The sequence below is a fragment of the Panthera tigris genome, chromosome B1, assembly GCF_018350195.1.
Source record: "Panthera tigris isolate Pti1 chromosome B1, P.tigris_Pti1_mat1.1, whole genome shotgun sequence".
In the NCBI taxonomy this organism is placed as follows: domain Eukaryota; kingdom Metazoa; phylum Chordata; class Mammalia; order Carnivora; family Felidae; genus Panthera; species Panthera tigris.
This window is the reverse complement of record NC_056663.1, coordinates 171081785-171106643: the sequence shown is the minus strand read 5'-3', so window position 1 is coordinate 171106643 and position 24859 is coordinate 171081785. Positions and strand designations below refer to the sequence as shown.

The 24859-nt window shown below is 36.5% G+C and overlaps 1 protein-coding gene across 7 annotated transcripts in view; it reads left to right on the top strand.

The window, feature by feature from the left end:
- The first annotated feature begins 14674 nt into the window (after nt 1–14674).
- UBE2K (ubiquitin conjugating enzyme E2 K) overlaps nt 14675–24859 on the top strand; it is a 35805-nt gene continuing 25620 nt past the window's right edge. The window contains exons 1-5 of one of the 7 annotated variants that reach the window (XM_042984687.1): nt 18450–18481; nt 20592–20674; nt 21295–21349; nt 22229–22292; nt 23397–23490. In XM_042984687.1, coding sequence (XP_042840621.1) covers nt 18465–18481; nt 20592–20674; nt 21295–21349; nt 22229–22292; nt 23397–23490 — 313 coding nt within the window. In that variant the 5' untranslated portion in view covers nt 18450–18464. Of the gene's footprint in view, nt 14851–18449; nt 18482–20591; nt 20675–20743; nt 21350–22190; nt 22293–23396; nt 23491–24859 lie in introns of those variants that run through there. The other 6 variants (XM_042984688.1, XM_042984690.1, XM_042984694.1 and 3 more) reach the window with 6 other exon arrangements.

The following is a 24859-nucleotide window of genomic DNA, read 5'->3' as shown; positions in this document are numbered from 1 at the left end:
CACGATGTCACAGTTGGTGAGTTCCAGTCTTGTGTCAGGTTCTGTGCTGACTTGTGTCAGGCTCAGAGTCTGGAGCTTGCTTTGAATTCTGTGTCTCCCTCTCTCTCTGCCCTCCCCTGCTCACACTGTCTGTCTCTCTCAAAAAAAAGCCATTAAAAATTTAAGTAAAAATAAATAAAATCTTTAAAACAAAATGTTTACTGTTTAAATATTAAATAGTATTAAATATTAATAGTAAGTTACATATTTAATATTTGGTATTGCCTGACTAAACCATCCTTTTTTTTATTATTATTTTTTTTAAGTTTTATTTAAGTAATCTTTACACCCAACATGGGGCTCAAACTCCCAACCCCAAGATCAGGAGTTCTATGCTCTTCCCACAGAGCCAGCCAGGTGCCCCTAAACCATTCTTTTGTTGAACATTTAAAAGTTATTTTTTCCACTGTGTGTGTGTAGAGAGAGAAAATGGAATATCTTTACATAATTTTTATATGAGTTTATTTTCCTAAGATAGATTTCCTGGAAAAAAGTTACTGGGTCATAGTGTCTGAACTTTTCATATGCTTATGACCAAAGTGCTTCCCAGAAAGTTTGTTGTCAATTTCTGTAGTACTGGCACTGCATGAGGCAGCCCATTTCATCATATTCTCACCATTAATACAATCTTTTTTTAAAGTCAAATAGAAAAATCAATTGTCCAATTTTATTTTTTTATTTAACTTTTTATTAAGAAAACTTTTGGGGCACTTGGGTGGCTCAGTTAGTTGAGTCTGGCTTTAGCTTAGGTCCTGATCTCGCAATTGTAGGTTCAAGCCCCACATCAGGCTCTGTGCTGACAGCTCGGAGCCTGGAGCCTGCTTCAGATTCTGTGTTTGTCTCTCTCTCTGCTCTACCCCTGTTGTGCTGTCTCAAAAATAAGTAATTTAAAAAATTTTTTCAAGTGGAAATTTGAAATATACTTACATTCTCACTACCTAGGTTGAACAATTGTTAATGTTGCTGTTATGAAGATAATTCACTACCAAAATCTTGAGCATATATCTCCTAAAAATAACATTCTTTTACGTAACCATGGTATCATTATCCTACCTAAGAAAATGTTAATTCCTTGATATCTAATATTCATATTACCTCAGGTAACTAAAAAATGTTTCATAGTTTTTTGGGGGGCGGAACAGGATCCACTTACAATTTACAAATTGCATATGGATGTAATTTTTAGTCTTTTAAAATTTACACTGGTTCTCCCCACACACCCTTCTTTTTTTTTTCCTCTTTTTGACACTGAAAATCCTGGAGATTTCCTTATGGTGGTGCTTTTTATATTTCTTATAAACTGGGAGTTTATGTGTAAAGCTTTGACTAGGTTCAGTTAGACATTTTTGACAAGTATAGTATATAGTTCATACTGAGTCAATTTAATAGATCTGTAATAATATCAGGTTGTTTAGTGATGCTAGGTCAGTTGGATCTTGCCCGAGTCAGTTATTTCATTGGGGGTTGCAGAAATTTGGTTTTCCTAATTACCAATTTTACATTTGTATAGCTAATTATATATATATATGTATATATATATATAATACGTCTATATATTATATATACGTATATGCACACACAGTATTCTTTTAGAAATGAGTTTTCTGTCACCAACTGGAATGAAAATTATTATTAAAGATTTGGTATAATAGTCATCTCCACTGGCAATAAATGGTTTTCCCCTTTTTCTTTCTTTTTCTTTCTTTCTTTCTTTCTTTCTTTCTTTCTTTCTTTCTTTCTTTCTTTCTTTTCTTTTCTTTCTTTCTTTCTTTCTTTCTTTCTTTCTTTCTTTCTTTCTTTCTTTCTTTCTAAGTTCATTTATTTTGAGAGCTAGAGAGAGAGTGTGAGCAGGGGAGGGGCAGAGAGGGAGAGAGAGAGAATCTCAAGCAGGCTTGGCACTGTCAGGGCAGAGTCTGACTCAGGGCTCTAACAAACTGTGAGATCATCACCTGACCCCAAATCAAGAGGCGTTTAACCAACTGAGCCACCTAGGTGTCCCATCCTCTTTCTCTTTCTTTCTTATCAGTGTGTGGATGTCTTAGTCCACCTGTGTTACCATAACAAAATGTCATAGACTGGATGGCATAAACAAAAATTAATTTTCTGACAATTTTATTAGAGTTGGAGACTTCCAAGTCACAGCTTCAAAAGCAATTTGAGATTTGTTTCAGTTGTTTGAAATTTTTGTGGTTAAAATAACATTTATGCAAAATAAATTCATGTTGAATTTTATGAAAGTGTTTGTGTTTAGGGGTGCCTGGGTGGCTCAGGGTGTCCAACTCTTGATTTCAGCTCAGGTCATGATCTCACAGTTCCTGTGATTGAGCCCCACCTTGGCTCTGTGCTGACAGTGTGGCACCTGCGTGGGATTCTTTTTTTTCCCTCTTCGCCCCACCCCTGCTTGGTGCACAGGCACTCTCTCTCAAAGTAAATAAACTTTAAAAAAAAGTGTTTAGATGGAAGGATTACTCTAAGTGGTAGAAGTAATAGTATAGTTTGTCTTTCCCTTTTTTAAGAAAACTAATTTTGTCTCAATTTTAGATACATATTCTTTGTCAAAGTAAAGGCTGTATTTGTCAGATTAAGGCATTTCCAGATACCTTTTTGATAAAAGTTTTCATGGAGTGAAGTCATTCTTGAATTCTTAGAATAAATCCCTCTTGGTCATAGTGAATAGTACTTTACATTTGTAATGGTATATTAACCAAGATTTTACTCAGAGTTGTATATCTTTTCGGTGAGACTTGCCTGTATTTGTTCAGAATTGTCCTGATTAAGTTTGGGGGCATCAAAGCCATATTTATTTTACAAAATGTGTTTATGATTGTTCTATCCATTTCATTGTTTTGAAACCATATGGGATTATTCTTTGTAAATTGGGGTGGATGTGTGTTTGAGAACCAGGTGGCTTTTTAGAGTGGTTGCTGAAAGGCATATTTTTTTGTGAATTTTTCTTTTTCTGTGTTAATATTTTGTTCACATTCAAAATGTTTGTCAGTTTAGGTGTCTTTTAAAAAAACCTTTTCCGTAATACATCTCATTATTTATGATGTTATTAATGTGTAAGTAAACTGAGGGCGTGGTTTGCCTCAGTTTTTAGTTTCTTTTCTTTTTCCTGCCTTTAGTTTACTTATTCTTTGTCTTAACAGTTGAGCCTGTGACTTTTCAATTTTATTTTAGTTCCATGTTTCTCTTCCTTTTTGTTTCAGGTTTTTTTGTTTGTTTGTTTTTTACTTATTTATTTTTAGAGAGAGAGAATCTTAAGCCTCCATGCTCAGTGTGGAGTCCAAAGCAGGATTCGATCCTACCATCCTGGGATCATGACCTGAGCTGAAATCAAGAGTGGATGCTCAACTGATTGAGACACCCAGGAACCACATGTTTGAGATCTTTAGTTTTGTTAGTTTTTCTTTTTTGCTGTCCGTACGTTTTATCATTTAAAGTTCCTTTGGCTTTGGGGCACCTGGGTGGCTCAGTCAGTTAAGCGTCCAACTTCGCTCAGGTCATGATCTCACGGTTTGTGGGTTCGAGCCCTGCATCGGGCTCTGTGCTGACAGCTCGGATCCTGGAGCCTGCTTCTGATTCTGTGTCTCCCTCTGTCTGCCCCTCCCCTACTCACACTGTCTGTCTCTCAAAAATAAATAAATGTAAAAAAAAAAAAAAAATTAAAGTTCTTTTGGCTTTTTTTTTCTTAAAGCTTCTGTATTTTGAGAGAGAGAAAATCCCAAGCAGGCTCCACACTGTCAAGAGTTGGGTGCTTAACAGACTGAGCCACCCAGGTGTCCCTTAAAGTTCCTTTTTGACTTTTCTTAATGATACAGGAATTTGGGTGATTAAAAAAAAAAGGTTGTTTTAAATTAAGGATATAGTGTCATTGTGAAAAATTTTTTAGTACAGAAATAATACAGAGTAAAATTTTTTGATACTTACCCTTTCCTTCCTCCCCTGAGTCCTCATCTTCTCTTTCAGAGGGAACTTTCAACAATTTTTTTCTATGCATTTATATATTTAGTAAATACAGGAACTCTCAGTTTATGAATTTCCATAAATAACAAGGGTATAGCCACACTAAAAGCATTTTAGCTCTGTGTGTGATGATAGTTGTTGTAAAAGAAAGCTTGTGCAGTATCCCAAGATTTAAGAAGAGCAACTTTTTTCAAAGTTTTATTTAAGTAATCTCTATACCCTATGTGGGGCTTGAACTCAGTGACCCCAAGATCAGGAGTTGCATGCTTTCCAACTGAGCCAGCCAGGCGCCCCCAGAGTATTTTCGTTGCTCTGGAAATCCTGTGTCATCCTGTCCATCTCCCCACCACCACCACCACCACCACTGCTGACCTTTCTGCTATCTCCATAGTTTCTTTTTTCCAGAATGGCCTATAATTGGAATTGCACAATATGTAGCCTTTTCAGATTGGCTGCTTTCACTTAATAATAGGCAGTTAAGCTTCCTCTGTATCTCTTCATGGCTTGATAGCTGTTTCTTTTTATTGCTGAATAATATTCCATTGTCTGGATTTACCACAGTTTATCTATTCATCTACAAGTATGTCTTGGTTGCCTCCAAGTTTTGGCAATCATGAATAAAGCTGCAATAAACATCCACATACAGGTTTTTGTGTGGACATAAGTTTTCAACTCCTTTTGGGTAAATAACCAGGGAGTATGATTGTTGTATTATATGGTAAGAGTATGTTTAGTTTCTTGAGGAACTAACATTGTGTCTTCCAGAGTCACTGTATAATTTTGTATTCCCACCAGCAATGATTAAGAGTTTCTGCTGCTCCACAGTTTGCCAGCATTTGGTCCAGATTTTGGCTGTTCTATTAGGTGTGTAGCGGTATCTCATTTTTTCTTTATTTGTTTTGAGAGAGAGCTCGGGCAAGCGGAGTGGCAGGGGGAGAATCTGTAGCAGGCTCAGTTCTGTGAGCATAGAGCCCAGTGTGGGGCTAGATCCCATGAACCATGAGATCATGACTGGAGACAAAATCAAGAAATCGAGTCAGATGCTTAACCCACTAGGCCACCCAGGTGCCTCATTATCTCATTGTTTTAATTTGCATTTCCCCCATGACATATGAAGTGGACCATCTTTTCATATGCTTATTTGCCATCTGTGTATCTTGCTTGGTGTGGTGTATGTTAAGGTCTTAGCTCATTTTTTAATTGTGTTGTTTGTGATTGTTGAGTTTTTACGAGTTTGTTGTGTATTTTGGGTAACAGTCCTTTATCATATGCATCTTTTGCAGATACTTTCTCCCAGTCCCTTTTTCCTTCATTCTCTTGAGATTATCTTTTGCAGATCAGTTTATTTTTAAGAAGTCCTACTTATCAATTATTTCTCTTATGGATTGTAGCTTTGATGTTAACATGTAAAAAGTCATAGCCATACCAAGTTTAATCTAGATTTCCCCATGTTATTTTCTAGTAGTTTTACACTTTTGTATTTTACATTTAGGTCTGTGATCCATTTTGAGTTAATTTTCTTTTTTTTTTTTAAGTTTATTTATTTATTTTGAGAGAGAAAGAAGCCAAGCAGGGGAGGGGCAGAGAGGGAGAGAGAGGATCCCAAGCAGGCTCTGCACTGTCACCACAGAGCCCAATGTGGGGCTCGAACTCACGAACCATGAGATCATGACCTGAGCCGAAATCAAGTGAGACACTTAACTGAGCCACCCAGGCACCCGGACCAATACCATGTCTTGATTACTGTAGCTTTATGCTAAGTCTTGAAGTTGGGTATTATCAGTCCTCTGTTTTTTTAGTTCTTTGATACCATTCATCAGAACTTGATGGTTTTCCTCATAGTTTTTGTTTTGTTTTGATGTTTATTTTTAGAGACAGAGAGACAGCACAAGCAGGGAAGGGGCAGAGACAGAGGGAGACACAGAATCCATGAAGCAGGCTCCATCCAGTCTCTGAGGTGTCAGCACAGAGCCCGACAGGCTTGAACTCACAGCACGATCATGACCTGAGCCAAAGTGGGATGCTCAACCAACGGAGCCACCCAGGCGCTCCACCTCATATAGTTCTTTTACATATTTTGTTAGATTTATACTTCAGTATTTTAGGTTTTTTGGTGCTAATGTTAAGTGGTATTGTGTTTTTAATTTCAGATTCCACTTGCTCATTGCTGATATATAGGAAAGTGATGGACTTTTGTATATTAATCTTATATCCTTTAACCTTGCTATAATTGCTTACTAGTTCTAGGAATTACTTTTGTCATTTCTTTCAGATTTTCTACATAGATGGTCATGTCATTTGTGAACAAAGACAGTTTTATTTTCTCCTTCCTAATTTGTATGGCTTGTCTTTTTTTCTTATGGCATTAGCTAGAACTAGTATAATGTTGAAAAGGAATGGTTAGAGGGGATATCCTTGCCTTGTACCTGATCTTACTGAGAAAACTTTGAGTTTCTGACCATTCAATGTGATGTTAGCTGTAAGTTTTTTTGTAAATATTATTTATCAAATTGAGAAAGTTCCACTCTACTCCTAGTTTACTGAGTGTTTTTATTGTGAGTTGGTTTTGGATTTTGTGAAGTGTTTTTTTTTTTGCATCTGTTGATATGAGTGTGGTTTTATTACTTTAGCATATTGATGTGGTTTATTACATTAATTGACTTTTGAATGTTGAACCAGCATATATACCCAGGATAAATCCCACTTGGTCATGGTGTACAATTGACCCTTGAACAACACAGGTTTGAACCACACAGGTCCACTTTTACATGGATTTTTTTTTTAAGTTTGTTTGTTTAGAGAAAGAGAGCATGAGCAGGGGAGGAGCAGAGAGAGAGAGTGTGTGTGAATCACAAGCAGGCTCTGCACTGTCCACGTGGAGCCCAATGTGGGGCTCAAACTTCCGAACAAATCTCAAGATCATCACCTGACCTGAGATCAAGAGTCAGACCCCTTAACTGACACTTAACACTTAACTGACTGCACCACCCAGGTGCCCCTTGACTTTTTTCTCATACGTATATGCATTCAATGTGACTCTTCCTCAAAGCACTACTTTTATCACATCCTGCAAATTTTGATAAGTTGTCTTTTTTTGTTTTCCTTTAGTTTAAAATATTTTAAAACTTAAATTAAGGTGTCTTCTTATGTGTTATTTAGAAGTATGTTGCTTGTTTATATTCAATTTTTTATTTAAATTCTAGTTAACATATAGTGTGATATTGTTGTCAGGAGTAGAATTTAGTGATTCATCATTTACATACAACACCCAGTGCTCAACACAAGTGCCCTCCTTAATACCCATCACCCATTTAGCCCATCTCCAACCCAGCCTCCCTCCATCAACCCTCAGTTCTCTATTGTAGAGAGTCTCTTATGGTTTGTTTCCCTATTTTCCCCCCTTCCCATGTGTTCCTCTGTTTTATTTCTTATATTCCACATATAAGTGAAATCATATATTTGTCTTTCTCTGCCTGACTTATTTCACTTAATATAATACACTCTTTCATCAGTGTTGTTGCAGATGGCAAGATTTCATTCTTTTTGATGGTTGAGTAATATTTCATCGTGCATATATACCACATCTTAATCCATCAGTCGACAGATATTTGGGCTCTTTCCATAGTTTGGCTATTGTTGATAATGCTGCTAAAAACATTTGGCTACAGGTATCCCTTCAAATCTGTATTTTTATATCCTTTGGGTGAATACCTAGTACTGCAGTTGCTGGATCACAAAGTTCTATTTTTAACTTTTTGAGGAACCTCCATACTGTTTTCCAGAGTGGATATACCAGTTTGCATTCCCACCAACAGTGTGAGAGAGTTCCCTTTTCTCCACATCCTCACCAGTACTTGTTTCTTTTATTGTTATTTTTAGTCATTCTGACAGGTGTGAGGTGGTATCTCATCATGGTTTTGATTTGTATTTCCCTGGTGTGTGATGTTGAGCATCTTTTCATGTGTTGTTAGTCATCTGGATGTCTTTGGAAAAATGTCTGTTCATGTCTTCTGCCCATTTCTTCACTGGATTATTTGTTTTTTGGGTGTTGAGTTTGATAAGTTCTTTATAGATTTTTGAATTCTGGCCCTTTATCAGATATGTTATTTGCAGATATCTCCTCCCATTCCATAGGCTGCCTTTTAGTTTGTTGATTGTTTCTTTTGCTGTACAGAAGCTTTTTATCTTGATGAAGTCCCAGTAGTTCGTTTTTGCTTTTGTTTCCCTTGCCTCCAGCAATGTGTCTAATAGGAAGTTGCTGTGGCCAAGGTCAAAGAGGCTGCTGCCTGTGTTCTCCTCTAGGATTTTGATGGTTTCCTATCTCACATGCAGGTCTTTCATCCATTTTGAATTTATTTCTGGGTATGGTGTAAGGTAATGATCTCACAGTTCTTAGGATCAAGCCCCCCATGTTGGGCTTTGCACTTCTGTCTTATCTTTTATTGAGCATTTTATATGACTCCATAGTGGATTCATCTGTTTCTCATTATAGTTTTATTGTTATTGCCTGATGTATTTTGAAATTCGGTTCTTAATGCTCATTGACATCTTTATCATTATGCTTTTTATCCCTGGTAATCAATTCTTTTTCTTGCTTGCTTTCTTTCTTTCTTGCTTTCTTGCTTTCTTGCTTTCTTGCTTTCTAGCTTTCTAGCTTTCTAGCTTTCTAGCTTTCTAGCTTTCTAGCTTTATTTATTTAAGTTCTCTACACCCAACATGGGGGTCAGATTTATGACCTTGGGATCAAAAGTTGCATGCTCCTCCAGCTGAGGCCATCCAGGTGCCCCTATTCCTGGTAATTTTTCTTGCTCTGAAATCTACTTTCTTCCATTGTATAGAAATCAATTTCTTCCATTGTATAGAAATTGAAATGACTACTCCAACTTTCTTTTGATTACTGTTAACATAGTGTATTTTTCTCCATCCCTTTATTTTTTCCAAAATTGTGATAAAATACACTTACCATTTTATTATTCACATTGTCGTGCAACTAATCTCCAGAATCTTTTCATCTTTCAAGATTGAAACTCTCTGTCTATTAAACAATAACTCTTTATCCTCCTCTTCCCCCAGTTTCTAGCAACTGCCTTTTTACTTTTTGTATCTGTAAGGGGACTCATACAATATTGTAGTTTAGTGACTGGCTTATTTCACTTAGCGTAACATCCTTAAGGTTCATCCATGTTGTAACATGTCAGACTTCTTTACTTTTTAAGGCTGAATAATATTCTCTTATGGGTATGTACCACATTTTGTTTATTCATCTGTCAACAGACACTTGAGTTGCTTCTGCCTTTTGGGTTTATTGAATAACGCTGCCATGAAAGTGGGTGTGCAAATTATCTTGAGACCCTACTTTTTAAGCATGTACCTGGAAGTGGAATTGCTTGATCATATGGTAATTCCATTTTCAGTTTTTTGATGAACAACCATACTGTTTTCCATTGTGGCTGTGCTGTTTTACATTCCCACCAGCAGTGTACTAGGTTCTGGTTTCTCCACGTCCTTGCCAACACTTGTTATTTTCACCTTTTTTTTTTTTTTTTTTTTTTTTTAATAGTAGCCATCCTTGATAGATCTGTGTGTCTCATGGCTTTGATTTGCATTTCTGTAATGATGTTGAGCATCTTTTTATGTGCTTGTTGGCCATTTGTATATCTTGTGGAAAATGTCTATTTAAGAACTTTACCCATTTTTTAAAGGGTTTTTTTTGTGTGTGTTTTTAAAGTTTGTTTATTTTTTGAGAGAGGGGAAGGGGCAGAGAAGAAGAGAGAATCTTAAGCAAAGCTCCATGCTCAGCATGGAGCCCAATGTGGGGCTCAAACTCACGAACCATGAGATCAGGACCTGAGCCCAAATCAAGAGTCAGACACTTAACTGACTGAACCACCCAGGTACCCCTACCCATTTTTTAGTTGGGTTCATTTTTTGTTGATTTTAGGAGCTCTTTTATATATTCTAGATATTAATCACTTGTCATTTATATGATTCGTAAATATTTTCTTCCATTGTATAGGTTGCCTTTTGACTCTGTTGATTGTGCTCTTTGATGCACAGGAATTTTTCACTTTGATGTAGTTCCAGTTAATTTTTACTTTTGTTGCCGGTTTTGTTTGTGTCATATCCAAGAAATCATTGCCAAATCCAGTTGTCATGAAGCTTTTCTTTTATTTTTTTTTTCTTAGTTTTATAGTTTTACCATGCCTTTTACTGTTAACATGTTTTTGCCTTTATGTATAAAAATGAGTTTTGGGACATCTAGGTGGCTCAGTTCGTTAGGCCTCTGACTCTTAATTTCAACTCAGGTAATGATCTCACAGTTCTTAGGATCAAGCCCCCATGTTGGGCTCTGCACTTCTGTCTTATCTTTTATTGAGCATTTTATATGACTCCATTGTTTCTTCTCTTAGCATATTATTTGTGCTTTTTTTAAAGTTTATTTATTTAGAGAGCACACATGAGCACACAAGCGGGGGAGAGGCAGAGAGAAAATCCCAAGCAGACTCCGCACTGACAGCATGGAGCCCCATGTGGGGTTGGAACCCACAAACCGTGAGATCATGACCTGAGCCAAAGTCAGGAGTTGGAGGTTTAACTGACTGAGCTACCCAGGTGCCCCCATTTGTGCTTGCTTGCTTTCTTTCTCTTTCTGTTCGTTCGTTCTTTCTTTCTTTCTTTCTTTCTTTCTTTCTTTCTTTCTTTCTTTCGTAGTTGCCTTTGAATTTGCCATATACGCTTATAAGTGCCCTTTCACATAACACTGTACTAGTTCACAGGTAGTACAAGTACTTGGTAACAAAATCTACATTTCCTCTCTCCTGTCCATTATAACATTTGGCATTCATTTCACTCACACATAAGGTTTAATCACCAGGTACTTCGTTGTTATTGTTTTGAACATAATTGATCTGTTAGATCAATTAAGAATAAGAAAAATCAAAGATTTTATTTTACCTTTTTCCTCTAATGCTCTTCCTTTCTTTATGTAAATTCTAAGTTTCTGATGTGTTTGTTTTTCCTACTTCTTGAAGAATCTCTTTTAATATCAGTTTTTTTTTATGTTTATTTATTTTTGAGACAGAGAGAGACAGAGCATGAACGGGGAAGGGGCAGAGAGAGAGGGAGACACAGAATCGGAAGCAGGCTCCAGGCTCTGAGCCATCAGCCCAGAGCCCGACGCGGGGCTCGAACTCACGGACCGCGAGATTGTGACCTGAGCTGAAGTCGGACGCTTAACCGACTGAGCCACCCAGGCGCCCCATGAAGAATCTCTTTTAATAGTTCTTGCAAGATAGGTCTGCTGGCAACAAATTTCCTATTTTTTTAAAAACTTTTTTAACGTTTATTTATTTTTGAGAGAGAGAGAGACAGAGCACGAGCGGGGGAGGGGTACTGAGAGGGGAAGACACAGAATCTGAAGCAGGCTCCAGGCTCTGAGTTGTCAGCACAGAGCCTGACGCAGGGCTCAAACCCACGACAATGAGATCATGACCTGAGCCAAAGTCGAAGTCGGATGCTTAACCGACTGAGCCCCCCAGGCGCCCCTCCAATTTTTATTTGAGAAGTCTATTTATCTTTATGTCTGAAGAGTAATTTTGCAGGATATAGAATTTTACATTGGTGGGGCTTTTTGCTTTCAGCATTTTACGTTTATTTGTTTGTTTGTATGTATGTATATTTGTACCCAGTATCTTTGCTCCTTTATAGGCAAGGGGTTTGGTTGGTTGGTTGGTTGGTTTTCTGGCTCCTTTCAAGTTTTTCTCTGTTTCTGATTTTCTTCAGTTTGAACATGATATGCCTAGCTATGAATTTTGGTGGATTGATCCTGTTTTATGTGTTGTTGTTGTTTTTTAAGTTACTTATTTTGAGAGAATGTCTGTGAGCATGAGTGGGGGGGAGGGGCAGAGAATTGCAAGCAGGTTTTGTGCTGGATTTTAAGAACCTTGAGATTATGACTGAGCTGAAATCAAGAGTTGAACGCTTAACTGACTGAGCCACCAGATGCACCGGGATTGATCCTGTTTTATATTCTCTGAGTTTCTTGGATCTGTGATTTGGTGTTTGTCATTAATTTAGGGAAATTCTTAGTCACTATTGCTTCAAATATTTCTTCTTTCCCTTTCTTCTCCTTCTGGTATTCCATTACTTGTATGTTACACCTTTGAGTATTCTGTTTTGTCTTTTTCATTTGCTTTTCCTTTGCATTTCAGTTTTGAGAGTTTCTATTGACATTTCTTTTAGCTCACGGATTCATTTTTAATTTTGTTACAATTTTTTTTTTAATTTCTAGCGTGTTCTTTTGATTCTTTCTTAGAGTTTCCATCTCTCTGCTAACATTACCCATCTGATTTGGATGTTAAATTTTTCCATAATAGCACTTAGTATATTAATCACAATTTAAAATTGTTAGTCTGATTCTAGCATTTCTGCCATCAGAGTCTTTTTTTTTTTTTTTTTTTAAAGTATGCCTTATAATTCTTTTCTTGAAAGCCACACATGATGTACTGGGTAAAAGGAACTGAGGTAAAGAGGCCTTTGGTGTGAGACCTTCTGTCTGTCTGACCAGGGATTAGTCTCTGTTTGCTGATTGCTGTAGTGTAGATGTCAGAATCTAAAATCTCCTCTGATACCCTTGTTTTTGTCTCCCCTGTTGCCTTTGGGGTTCTTTAGAGACTTTTTTTTTTGTTTGTTTATTTAGTTTGAGAGACAGAGAAGAGGAACAGAGAGAGGAGAGAGAATTTAAAGCAGGCTCTGCACTGTCAGCACAGAAGCCTATGTGGGTCTCAAACTCACAAACTGAGATCATGACCTGAGCTGGAACCAGAGCTGGATGCTCAACCAATTGAGCCACCCAGGCACCATCTTTAAGTAAGGTCTGAGACCTGCAGTTCTTTGAGTTATAACCCCTGTTATTGCACAGGAACCCTATTGATGTGGTGGCTGGGGGAGGGAAAGCACTTTATAGTCCTGTAATTGGGTCTCAGTCTTTTTAGCTGTGATTTTAAATGCTTCTCAGTCCCCTTCCGCCCTTAGATGTTACTGGAAGTCTGGAGGGATTTGGAATCGGATATTTTCCCTTAGCTTAGGTTGGTTAGATCTGTTAAAAAAAACTCTAGTTGGTTAGGGTCTGGTGAAAGTTTCTCTTGAGGAAAGGCCTTATTAGGCAGAATACCCTGGGTGTAGAGGCACCTAGGTGGCTCAGTTCGTTGGTATGACTTTGCTCAGATCATGATCTCATGGTTTGTGAGCTCAAGCCCCACGTTGGGTTCTGTGCTGACAGCTCAGAGCCTGAAGCCTGCTTTAGATTCTGTGTCTCCCTCTCTCTCTCCCCCTCACCCATTCACACTTTGTCTCTCCCAAAGAATACCCTGGGCTTATTTCAAAATGGCTTCTTTCCCCTTCCTCCTGCCAGAAGCATGAGGGCATTTTCTCTTATCTTCACTGTGTAAACCTGGTAGGGATCCTGGAGGTAAAAACTCAACAAAAGTGGGAAGGCTCCTTGGGAGTTTTTCACTTTAAAATTCATCCTGATTGTGTCTCTAGCAGTTTGTCAGTTACAGTTTAGGTTTTCCTACCTGAGTAATGGTTCATGCAGAGATGCTTGTGAGCTTTTGCCCTGGTAAGTTTTGAATCTTATTTTCTGTCTTCTCAGTTTTGGGGGCAGCAGTTTGCCCTGAGACTTCAATTCTCTGGTGGATTTAAGAAGAGTTGTTGGGGCGCCTGGGTGGCTCAGTCGGTTGGGCGTCGGACTTTGGCTCAGGTCATGATCTCATGGTCCGTGAGTTCAAGCCCTGCATCGGGCTCTGGGCTGACAGCTCAGAGCCTGGAGCCTGTTTCGGATTCTGTGTCTCCCTCTCTCTCTGACCCTCCCTTGCTCATGGTCTGTCTCTGTCTCAAAAATAAATAAATGTTAAAAAAAAAAAAAAGAGTTGTTGATTTTCAGTTCCCTTTTTTCCTTCTGTAGGTGGGAGTGATGTCTTCCAAGTTTTTACATGTTGGATTGGAAACCAGAAGTATACTCATTTATTTTTGTTTGTAGTATTCTCTATTAAATTGCACCATAATTCCTGTGGACAACCCTCAGTTAATGGATACTTAGGTTATTGTTTTTCATTATATTTAATGTTTCAGTGATTACCATTATGGTTATATATTTTTTTCTACCTATAATGAAATTATTTCTTTACGCAGTTTCTAGGAGTGGTAATACTGGGTTAAAGAGTGTGACAAATTGTATGGTGTTAATCCTTCTTGTTGTATTGCCATTAAAAGGGTTTCTGAGCTTTATTGGTATCCCTTCAACTTTAACTAGTATTGGATATTAAGAATTTTGACAGTTTAGGGGCACTTGGGTGGCTCAGTTGGTTAAGCATCTGACTTTGGCTCAGGTCATGACCTGGTTCATGAGTTCAAGCCCCACATTGGGCTCTGTGCTGACAGCACAGCACCTGCTTGGATCCTCTATCTCCCTCTCTCTCTTCCCCTCCCCTGCTCGTGCATGCTCTCACTCTCAAAAATAAACATTAAAAAAAATTTTTTTAAAGAATTTTGCCAGTTTAGAAAATGAAAAATGTATGATAAGATTACTTTGCATGTGGATGTCCAACTGATCTAGCACTGTTTTTGTTGAAAATATTTTTTTTTCTCTATCCAGTTGCCCCTTTGTCAAAGATTAGTTGACTACATAGGTATGAGCCTTTCTGAGTTTCCTATTCTGTACCATTGGTTTGTCTTTCCTCTTACCAATACAATGTTGTTGATTTTAGTAGCTTTATAGTAACCCTATCAGAAGTGGGATTTAATCCAGCCAAAAAATGGGAAAAGGAGTGACTGTTCTCATACAAGGTAAGGTGAAGTAGTGTACAAATGTGGCTGTGGATATCACCTTTGTTTTCATATTCTGATACGATTGTAAACATTAGAAAGTTTTAATCCAGGCATGTTTTAATTCTGGGCATGTATTTCTTTTATAAATTAGAGCTTGTTTAAGCCAGTTCTGGAATGTATGGAGCCCTTACTATGTGCTAGGTACTGAATTAAATTTAGACCCTGTTCTTAAATTCTCGCTCCCAGTAAGTGACTTTTAAAAGACTATTCTTGATCAGGATGATTATGTTAGGAATCACATCCCAGACTTAATTCCTGAAGATTGTTAAATAGTTCACACTAGTAGTGTGGGAAAAGGTTAGAATTTCATTGAGGATAGAAAAATGAGACCTACACAGCTTACATTCACATAACTTTCTCTTTGAAGTGTTCTTTATATGAGGTCAGTCATTTATTTTTTCATTCTGGATTTCACCCATTCTTCCCCATTCCATCTTGTTCATTACATTATCTGTCATCCTTTATTTTACTTGTTTTATTTAAAGATTTTATTTTTAGGGACACCTGGGTGGCTCAGTAAGTAAAGCATCTGACTTCTGCTCAGGTCATGATCTCAGATCATGATCTCTGTCAGCACAGAGCCCGCCTCGGATCCTGTGCCCCCCTCTCGCTCTGCCCTTCCCCCATTTGTATGTGCATGTTATCTCTCTCAAAAATAAACATTTAAAAAAAAAGATTTTCTTTTTAAGTAATCTCTATACCCAATGTGGGACCCAAACTTCTAACCCTGGCATCAGCAGTCACATGATCTACTGACTGAGCCACCTGGGTACCCCTGCCATCCTTTATTTTTACCCTCTCCCTCTCTACTATAGCTATCTCACTAGCATTTAAACTTACTATTTAATGGTTATGTTAAGAAAACTTGTCCTTCTACCCTCTTTCTCCAACTTCTGCTCTACTTCTCACTTACTCTTTATAACCAGAATTTGTTCTCTGTATGGTCTCCATTTCCTCACTTCTCATATACTACCCAATTATAGTGGATAAATTACCATTTGACTTTTGCAAGGACCATCAGTCTTTTTAACGTGTTTTGTAGAAAAAATTCTTTATGTGTTTAAAATAGTTTTCAAACAGTACCTTGGTCTCCCATTTACCCCAGATCCATAGTTCTTAGTTTTACTACGCTAAGCAAACCACTATTGCCAGTTTCTTATGTATGTTTCTGGAAGGTGTGTGTGTGTGTGTGTGTGTGTGTACACATTCAGGGCTTTCAATGTGAAGAAAATAACTATTTTGCTTATTTTTTCTTTATGCAGTCTTAAGAGTGATATTTGTAAAATCTAAAATTTCTTTGAGTAAGTGTAAAATAAAAATTCTAAATGATAAAATATTGTGTTATAGTGTAAATAAAGGTGTTTTTTTCTTTTTGGCATATATCAGGGCATCCTGTAACTGATGGTATCTTAGAGTCAGTGAAATAAAATGTGTATATCTTGGCTCACGAGTCATTTTTCAAACCCGGCTTCACTAATTATTAGCTCTGTGACCTCCTTGTATCTCAGATTCCTTATTGGTAAATACATAAAATTGTTAATGAGGGTTAAGCGAGTTATTACATATAAGTCAAAATGCTACTTATAAGGTGTTACATAAGTATTAGCTATTATTATTACTGTGAGCAACATTAACTTACTCTCTCCTTAAACATTTTTCTTCCTTTGGTGCCAGTGATAACAGACTATCCTGATTTTTGCTGTCTTGCTCATCCTCATATCTTTAGCCCAGATCACTCCTGAACTCTAGACCTGAGTTTTCAACTATGTACTTGGCCCTTAGGATATTCAGTTCTCAACATGTCCAGAACTGAATTTTTTATTTTCCCTTTCCCCAAACTCTGACCTCCCAATTTCTTGTTTATCTTAGTTTAATTATACTATCATCTACTCAATGGAAAAAGCAAGCTGTAAGAGTGATCCTTGTTTCTTCTTTAAGAGGTTATACACTTTGTTTTAATAGCTTAGTCCTAGAACTCTTACCTCTCTTCTCTCTCTTAATTAATTTACTTCTTTTCATCTAAGTAGATTTTCTCTCTGTTTCTGCTTTAATCTACCTCCAGGCTTTTTTCCTTCCCTATAGTTGGTTATTCTTTAAAAGAATCAAATCTCCTTGTCAGGTTACAACTTTCAGTGTTTCTCATTGTTTTTCATGACCCTGCATAATCTGGCTCCTGCCTACCTTTTTTGCTTCATTTCTGCTCCTTTATTCTGTGTTATTCTAAGCACATGGGTGGCTTTTCAATTCTTAAACATGCTAGGTCCTTTTTTGCTTCTGTTTTGTACAGGGTGGACTTTCTACTTGAAATGCCATCATTGGCTTTACCAGATTAAATCTTTTAATGGTAGTTTCCTCAGGGAAGCTTTTTCTTACTCTAAAGATTCCATCTTTGTTAAATATTACTCTCATGATATCCTGTACTTCATTTAATAATATTACAAATTATTGTTTAATACTTAAGAATAAAGGCTCTGTGGGAATAGGGTGGGTTAGAGAACATTTCTGGTCGATCATTTTTACCACTCAATCCCTGTTAGCCTTGTGAATAGTGTTAGCCTTATGAATAGGATACTCAGTAAATATTCACGGGGTTAATATGTTCAGAACTTTAAAAAAAAAATTTTTTTTTTAAACGTTTATTTTTGAGACAGAGAGAGACAGAGCATGAATGGGGGAGGGGCAGAGAGAGAGGGAGACACAGAATCGGAAGCAGGCTCCAGGCTCTGAGCCATCAGCCCAGAGCCCGACGCGGGGTTCGAACTCACAGACTGTGAGATCGTGACCTGAGCTGAAGTCGAACGCTTAACCGACTGCGCCACCCAGGAGCCCCCAGAACTTTAATTATTCTGCATTATAGATTGTGTGAAGTATGTGATAGAAATTCACAAAGTAAAATTTAAATGACACACTGTTGTAATTGGAGAGGCTATTATTTCCTGGTTCTCTAGAGCTGTACTTGTCCAGTACTGTAGCCACTGGCCACATGTGACTTTTTTTCAAGTTTTAAAAAACTTTTTGAGTTTAAAAAATGTACAATTCAGTGGTTTATAGTATGTTCACAAAATTGTGCAACTGTCACCATTATCCAACTCCGGAACATTTCCCCTAAAATAATCCTTGTACCCATTAGCAGATCTTTCCCATCTCTCTTCCCTCTCCTCTCCTAATAACCAATAATTTACTTTCTGTGTCTGCAGATTTGCCTATCACATGTGTCTTTTGAACACTTGAAATGTGGACAGTCCAAATTGAAAAGTGTTACAATTATAAATTACACACTGGATTTTGAAGACTTTGTATTTTAAAAAAATGAAAATATCTCAAATTTTATTTTGATCATAGGTTAAAATGATAGTTTTATATATATATATATATATATATATATATATATGAGATAAATAAATCATTGAAATTAGTTTCTCTACTTCCTTTACTGTTTTTAATGTGATTACTAGAAAATTTTAAAGTACATTTGTGACATACATTATTATCTATTGAACAGTACTGTTCTAGAACTTGCAGTTGGTAAGGGTCATAAATGTTCCCCATGGCCATCTAGTCTCATAGTTTCCATGTCAACCTGCTTTGGGTATGTGACATGCCCCAAGTTTCAGAGGATCTTATTTTATTTTACTTTATTTTATTGAGAGTGAGTGGGGGAGAGGGGCAGAGGAAGAGCAAGAATCTCAAGCAGTCTCCACACCTAGTGCTGAGGCTGACATGGGGCTTGATCTCTTGACCCCTGGGATCATGACCTGAGCCAAAATCAAGAGTCAGATGCTCAGCCAAATGAGCCACCTGGACCCCCCTAGAATTTTTTTTATAACTGCTTGAAAGGTGGAAATCTTTCTTATTTGGGAGGGCCTTAGGATAGTAGGGGAAAGAGAAGTCATTTATATTAAATTATGTGAACATAATGGCAACTGTTAAATCTTAAGCCTCTGGGGCACCTGGGTGGCTCAGTTGGTTCAGCATCTGACTTTGGCTTGGCTCAGGTCATGTTCTCACAGTTCATGAGTTTGAGCCCCATGTCAGGCTCTGTGCTGACATCTCAGAGCCTGGACCTGCTTCAGATTCTGTGTCCCCCTTTCTCTCTGCCCCATCCTGCTTGTGCTCTTTCAAAAATGAATAAACATTAAAAAAAAGTTTAAAAAGCCCTTTTAAGCCTCATTTCCAACAAATTAGGAAAAACTGAATTTCACATTCACTTGCATTACACCCTAAATTTTGGTAGCTGTGATTTTTTAAACTTTTTTTTTTTTTTTTAACGTTTATTTATTTTTGGGACAGAGAGAGACAGAGCATGAACGGGGGAGGGGCAGAGAGAGAGGGAGACACAGAATCGGAAGCAGGCTCCAGGCTCTGAGCCATCAGCCCAGAGCCCGACGCGGGGCTCGAACTCACGGACCGCGAGATTGTGACCTGAGCCGAAGTCAGACGCTCAACCGACTGAGCCACCCAGGCGCCCCAACCTTTTTTTTTTCTTAAGTGAGAGTGCTAGCAGGGGAGAGGAGCAGAGGGAAGAAGAGAGAGAATCTCAAGCATACTGAGCATGGAGCCCAGTGGATACTCAGTGCCATGACCCTGGGATCATGACCTGAGTTGAAATCAAGAGTTGGGTACTCAACCAACTGAGCTACTCAGGTGTCCCACTACTTGTGATTTGACTAGGACACAAATTAATAGTTTCTTTACTGGATATAAGAATTTATCTATAATTTTAGGGGTAATGTAGAGCTATATTGGTTTATCTAAATTTAGGTTGAAATTTTTAGAGTAAATTTTCCAGAGTAAATACAAGTAAGACTAATGTGACAAATTGTCCTTAAAAAACATACAGTATTTGCTTTCGTGGAAGTTTTCTGCTCCAACATCATTGTTAAAAGTCAACACATTACAGTGTTAAATGACTATACATTCAGCATTTACTATATGGCGGGCATTGTCTTATATACTGTATTAGTTCATTAAATTCCCCCATGAACTATATGTAGTAGGTACTTTTATAATCCCCAGTTGACAGATGATGAAACTGAGGTACAGAATGGTTAATTAACTTGCTTAAGGTCACATAGTAAGTTTAAACAGGTTAAATAATAATGTACTTAGAGCTTGTTTATGTATGTATGTATGTATGTATGTATGTATGTATGTATTTAGAGGCAGAGACCGTGTCAGTGGGGGAGAGACAGAGAGTGAGACAGAGAATCCCAAGCAGGCTCCACACCATCAGCACAGATCCCGATGTGGGGCTCGAACTCATGAAACCATTAGAACATGACCTGAGCCAAAACCAAGAGTCAGACACTTAACCAACTGAGTCACCCAGGTGCCCCTGTACCTAGAGCTTTTATGATAAAATCTTTGTTTTTAGTTTTTCCTACTAGAATGTAAGCTCCAAGTGGGCAGGGACTGAGTTTTGTTCACTAACACTTGATATATCTTTCTGGCATATAGTAGAACCCAGGAATTATCTGAAAGAATTTTGTGATAATGGTATCAATTCACCAAAAGACTTGGCCTTGGAAATCTATTAAAACTGCTTTAAGTCCGCACCATTGCAAATTGGCAGTAATGTTAATTTACCACATCCAAATTACGTTCAACATTATGTGCTATTTTGCATGTTTTCTGTTATATTTTAATAATCTTTACTAGGAACTGTAGTTCTATTCATCTCTTTTCCTTTTATCTGTTAGAAATGCATTGGAGCAGCAAAGGGACATCAGAAAAATCAAGACCAGCAGAGGTCCCACTGTGTGTTTAGTTGAGTTGGCAGAAGGTATAGAAAAGCAGTTTTGCAGGTGTTCTCATAAAAAAATGTAGTACAGTGATAACACATTTCTTCAGGGTTTCATCCAAAAGCCTTAGCATTCCTGGTCATTAAAATGAATAACACATTGTTTTGTTATTTATTTTAAGAAACAACATTTCCATTCTTAGACTGGAAACACAACTGTGAAATAAATTTTATAAAATAAGGCTTTGAAAGCAAAGGTTTTTATAATTGATACTGTCACTTCTATCCACAATATTCTCATTTAAATTGGGTATGTATTCTCATTTTACAGTAATAAAATTGAGAGATACTAAGTGACTTTGCTGAATTAATGCCACAAGTAAGTGGTAGAACTAGGATTCAACTCACATCTGTCCGACTTCCATACTTTTTTAAATACTGTCATTTTTTACCATTTTCTATCTTCCTTACAATACTTGAGTCTTAAGTGGGATTTTAAGTTAGTTTGCTGAGGGCACTGGGATCAGAATTTTGGATTGTGGAATAAACTGGATATTAAACTGTGGAGGTAACGAAGGGTAATTGTTATGTGATGGAAAAAGTAAGCTGTGAAAAATCTGTCTTTAACTTTCCATTTTCTTTTTATCTTTGGTTATCTGCAGATAAGGACCTTACTCTAGACCATATAGGATGCTTCTTTATAATGGATTCATCATGGTGATTGTATTTTTTTTAGCTAATTTAGTAAAATTTTCATACACTTATAGTGTACTTTCTCTAGAGAAAAGAAAGAAAAAAAAGACCCATTTTCCTCTAATTATAATTTGGGGGTAATGAGGACAGAAATAGGACAGAGGTATACTAATAAAATTAGTAGTTTTTATTTAGCATTTTACTAACTCAAGAATTGGTGGCAATCCAGAAGGCTGCTTTTCTAATTTCTGTTACCTCCTCTTTTCCTCCCAAAACTTTAATCATGTCCTTTACTATCCTGACATTTTAGGGCTATTTACTTCTTTTTGGAAAGGGAGTACTGTGGGAAGCTATAAAGAACTTAGAAAGCATTGATGATGTGCAAGATCTAATTACTCTTATTTTACTTAGACCTGTCAGGGGAGAAATGGAAGTCCATAGTTCTACTTGTGGCTTCTTAAATTGGTTAGTGAAAGTGTATATGGCGCCTCTGATTTTCATTTTAACATTATTCATTCCTGTGCATACTAGACGAAGTATTTTATCATTGGTAAAATTGTACATTTCATCTTCTGCAAATACTAAGGATGTTAATGATTTTTTAGGGCATAGGATAGAGTTTGCCATGGTATGTTTATAATTACTTTTAATTTTGGTATAAAATTAATTTCAGAAAAATATGAAATACTTTGATCCCAAATATTAGAAGGTTATTAAACCTAATTGTAATGTTTTTAAAATGCATAAAGTTTTAAAATCTTATTAAAAGATAAGATTAATTAGGAGTCATGTGAAATCTTTTAACATTTGGGTTTTAAGTTACAGATTTTTTCAGTACTTAACATTCTGTATTAAAACTGTTTAGCACAGCAAAAGAGTAAAAATGGTATTTTCTGTTGGAAGTTGGGGGAGGAAGGACCTTAAAACAGTAATTCTTACATTGTCATCCATTAACAAGTTTAAGAAGGTAGGTTTGAAATAAAAAAATTTATTATTGAAATCTTGTGAGGCTTTTTCCATAAGAGCAGATATATTGTGTCACTTAGGTAACATGTTACTTAAGTAACAAAATATGAAGTCCTAACCAAAAAAATGAAAACGTAACTGATATATTAAGGATTTATGTTTTTAACAATTGAGAAAAGGAGATTTGCCATATTAGGAATATAGACCTAGACTAGTAAAGTGTAGTGTAGATTAGAAAATATAAGTGGAGAGCTCGTTTGCAGATGAGTACTTTTGAACATGAATGTGAATTCCACTGGAGGGTTTTCTGAATCATTTGAAGGTCACCGTTGACTCAGAATGGATTGAGAAATTGAAATGATACTATAGATGTGAAAGGACTTAGAGAAATACAAAGTGGGAAGTAAATAGATGTAGATAAATTTAAAAGTCTGTTTTGAAAAGTAGGTAGTTGCCACTGAAGTAAACTAAGCAGTTTAGCTTAGTTTAAAACTAAGCAACTTAAATTGAAGAAGGCATTAGATGATTCTAGTGAGGCATTGATGCTTCAAGAATTTTCATGGAAAGAGAAATTAGATGCTTGGAGTTTTCACCATCTGGGTAGATGGTATATTATTTCAGTTAACCTAAACATCTAGAGTTGTGGTTAGTTCAATTGAGACTTTATACACTAAATGGCTTTTAGTGACCTTGAATTTTCTGTTTATATGTATAGAATCCATGTAACCTGGGTTGTAGTATAACAGCATTCATCTACAGATGAATAGATGGATCACTTTGGACTGAACATACATGAAATTGGCAAATGTAAAATAGGTGTCTGCTATTTTTGTCTAAACATTCCAGTAAAGTCAACAAGCCATTGTACTGTTCAAAGTGGTGTTATTTCATTAAAAACATTGAAGTGAAAAATTGTTAGCTTTTTGGTTTTAAATATTCTTAAAACTGGCTAATTAAATCCTAGAAAAGCACAGGCAATTATTTTTACTAGAGGAGATAATCAAGTTTATGAAAGAGGGTCTTCAAAATTTTTTATAGGTAATACTTTAAAATAGGCTTTTTTCTTGCTGATATGACTAACATTTATTTTCTGTTTATTTTTAAGACGAGCAAAAATCAAATTAAAGTAGATCTTGTAGATGAGAATTTTACAGAATTAAGAGGAGAAATAGCAGGACCTCCAGACACACCATATGAAGGCAAGTACTTTCTTCTGTATCAAAATATTGTGTGTATTAGAACTTGTCTGAAACATTAAATCAGAATAATCTTAAGCATCCTTAAAGTACATGGAAGGTAACTTCATTTGGCTTAGGGTATTACAAGAATATTTAAATAATAATTTTAGGTATTTATATAGACTGATTTTTCTTACTGAATTTTAGCTAATTTTTTTCTTTCCCCAACATAGATTTAGTTAGGGCCAAATTACAGGTTATATAGTTAGAATTTAACAGGGGAAAACATCTAGCATGTCAAGCCTCTAATTTACATGGACTGTAGATGCTCAGTTATCCTTCATATGGTATCTCTAACAAACCTTGCCTTAAATTTCTGACTGATAAAATATTTATTAAAAAAGCTTCCCTCCCCTGTTTGTCATTTAGCATTTCATTCATTCGTTCGTCTTCGTACAGGCTGTATTCCAAATATTTAATTTTCTTTATTCAGGAAAGCTTTGAGTGATCGTTTCAAGACACATAGGAAAGAAAGCAGGCAACTTTGCTGAACTTTGTGTTCACAGATTTAGTCTGTAGTTACTTTAGACAGTAGAATTGGGTGGTAAGATAGAAGGAAGCTTTATAGCTTTTTATTTCCTCATTAGGCAAACCTTCGGTAATGAATATTATTATAAATTTGGGTTATATAGCATAGCCAAGGTTCTTGCATATAATAGGCACTCAAATGTATGGTTAATAGAAATCATATAACAGAATTTGTAGTAGTAGCATTTATTGACTTCTTATTTTTAGAGCTTTACATGTATTTTCTCATTTAATCCTTGCAACAAACCTTATGAGGTAAGTAGTTATCATTGTTTCATAGATGAAGAAATTTAAGCTCAGAGAAGTAACTTGTTTAAGGTCACACATCTAAATGGCACATCTGGGATTTGAGTCCTAATAGCCTATGACTTCAAAGCCTATGTTTCTAATTACTTTCTGCTTTCGAATGAATGAAGATTGACTGAATATTGGAAGTGGTGGTTATGTCTATTTTGATTGGGGCAGTCTGTAATGAATAGTTAACCAGAAGTTATCAGAAAACCAAAAGTTATCAGAAAAATTCAATATTCTAGAATATCTTTCAATTTTCATTTAAATTTTTAAAGACCCTAGGATGTCTTTAGCATATTCTACCAAATCTTAAATGATAAAATTTTATTTTCTGTTTTATAGTTCATAATTGCCATTTCTTGACCTCATTTAGTTTTAGATTGTTTATTGAGTGCCTCCTATATGCCAGGCCTTGTCTGGATGCTTTCATGGATGTTATTCACTTAGTCCTTTTGGCAGTCATTAGGTGGAAAAGAGATCTTTCGTTGTCTTATAAAAATCAAGTTCATCT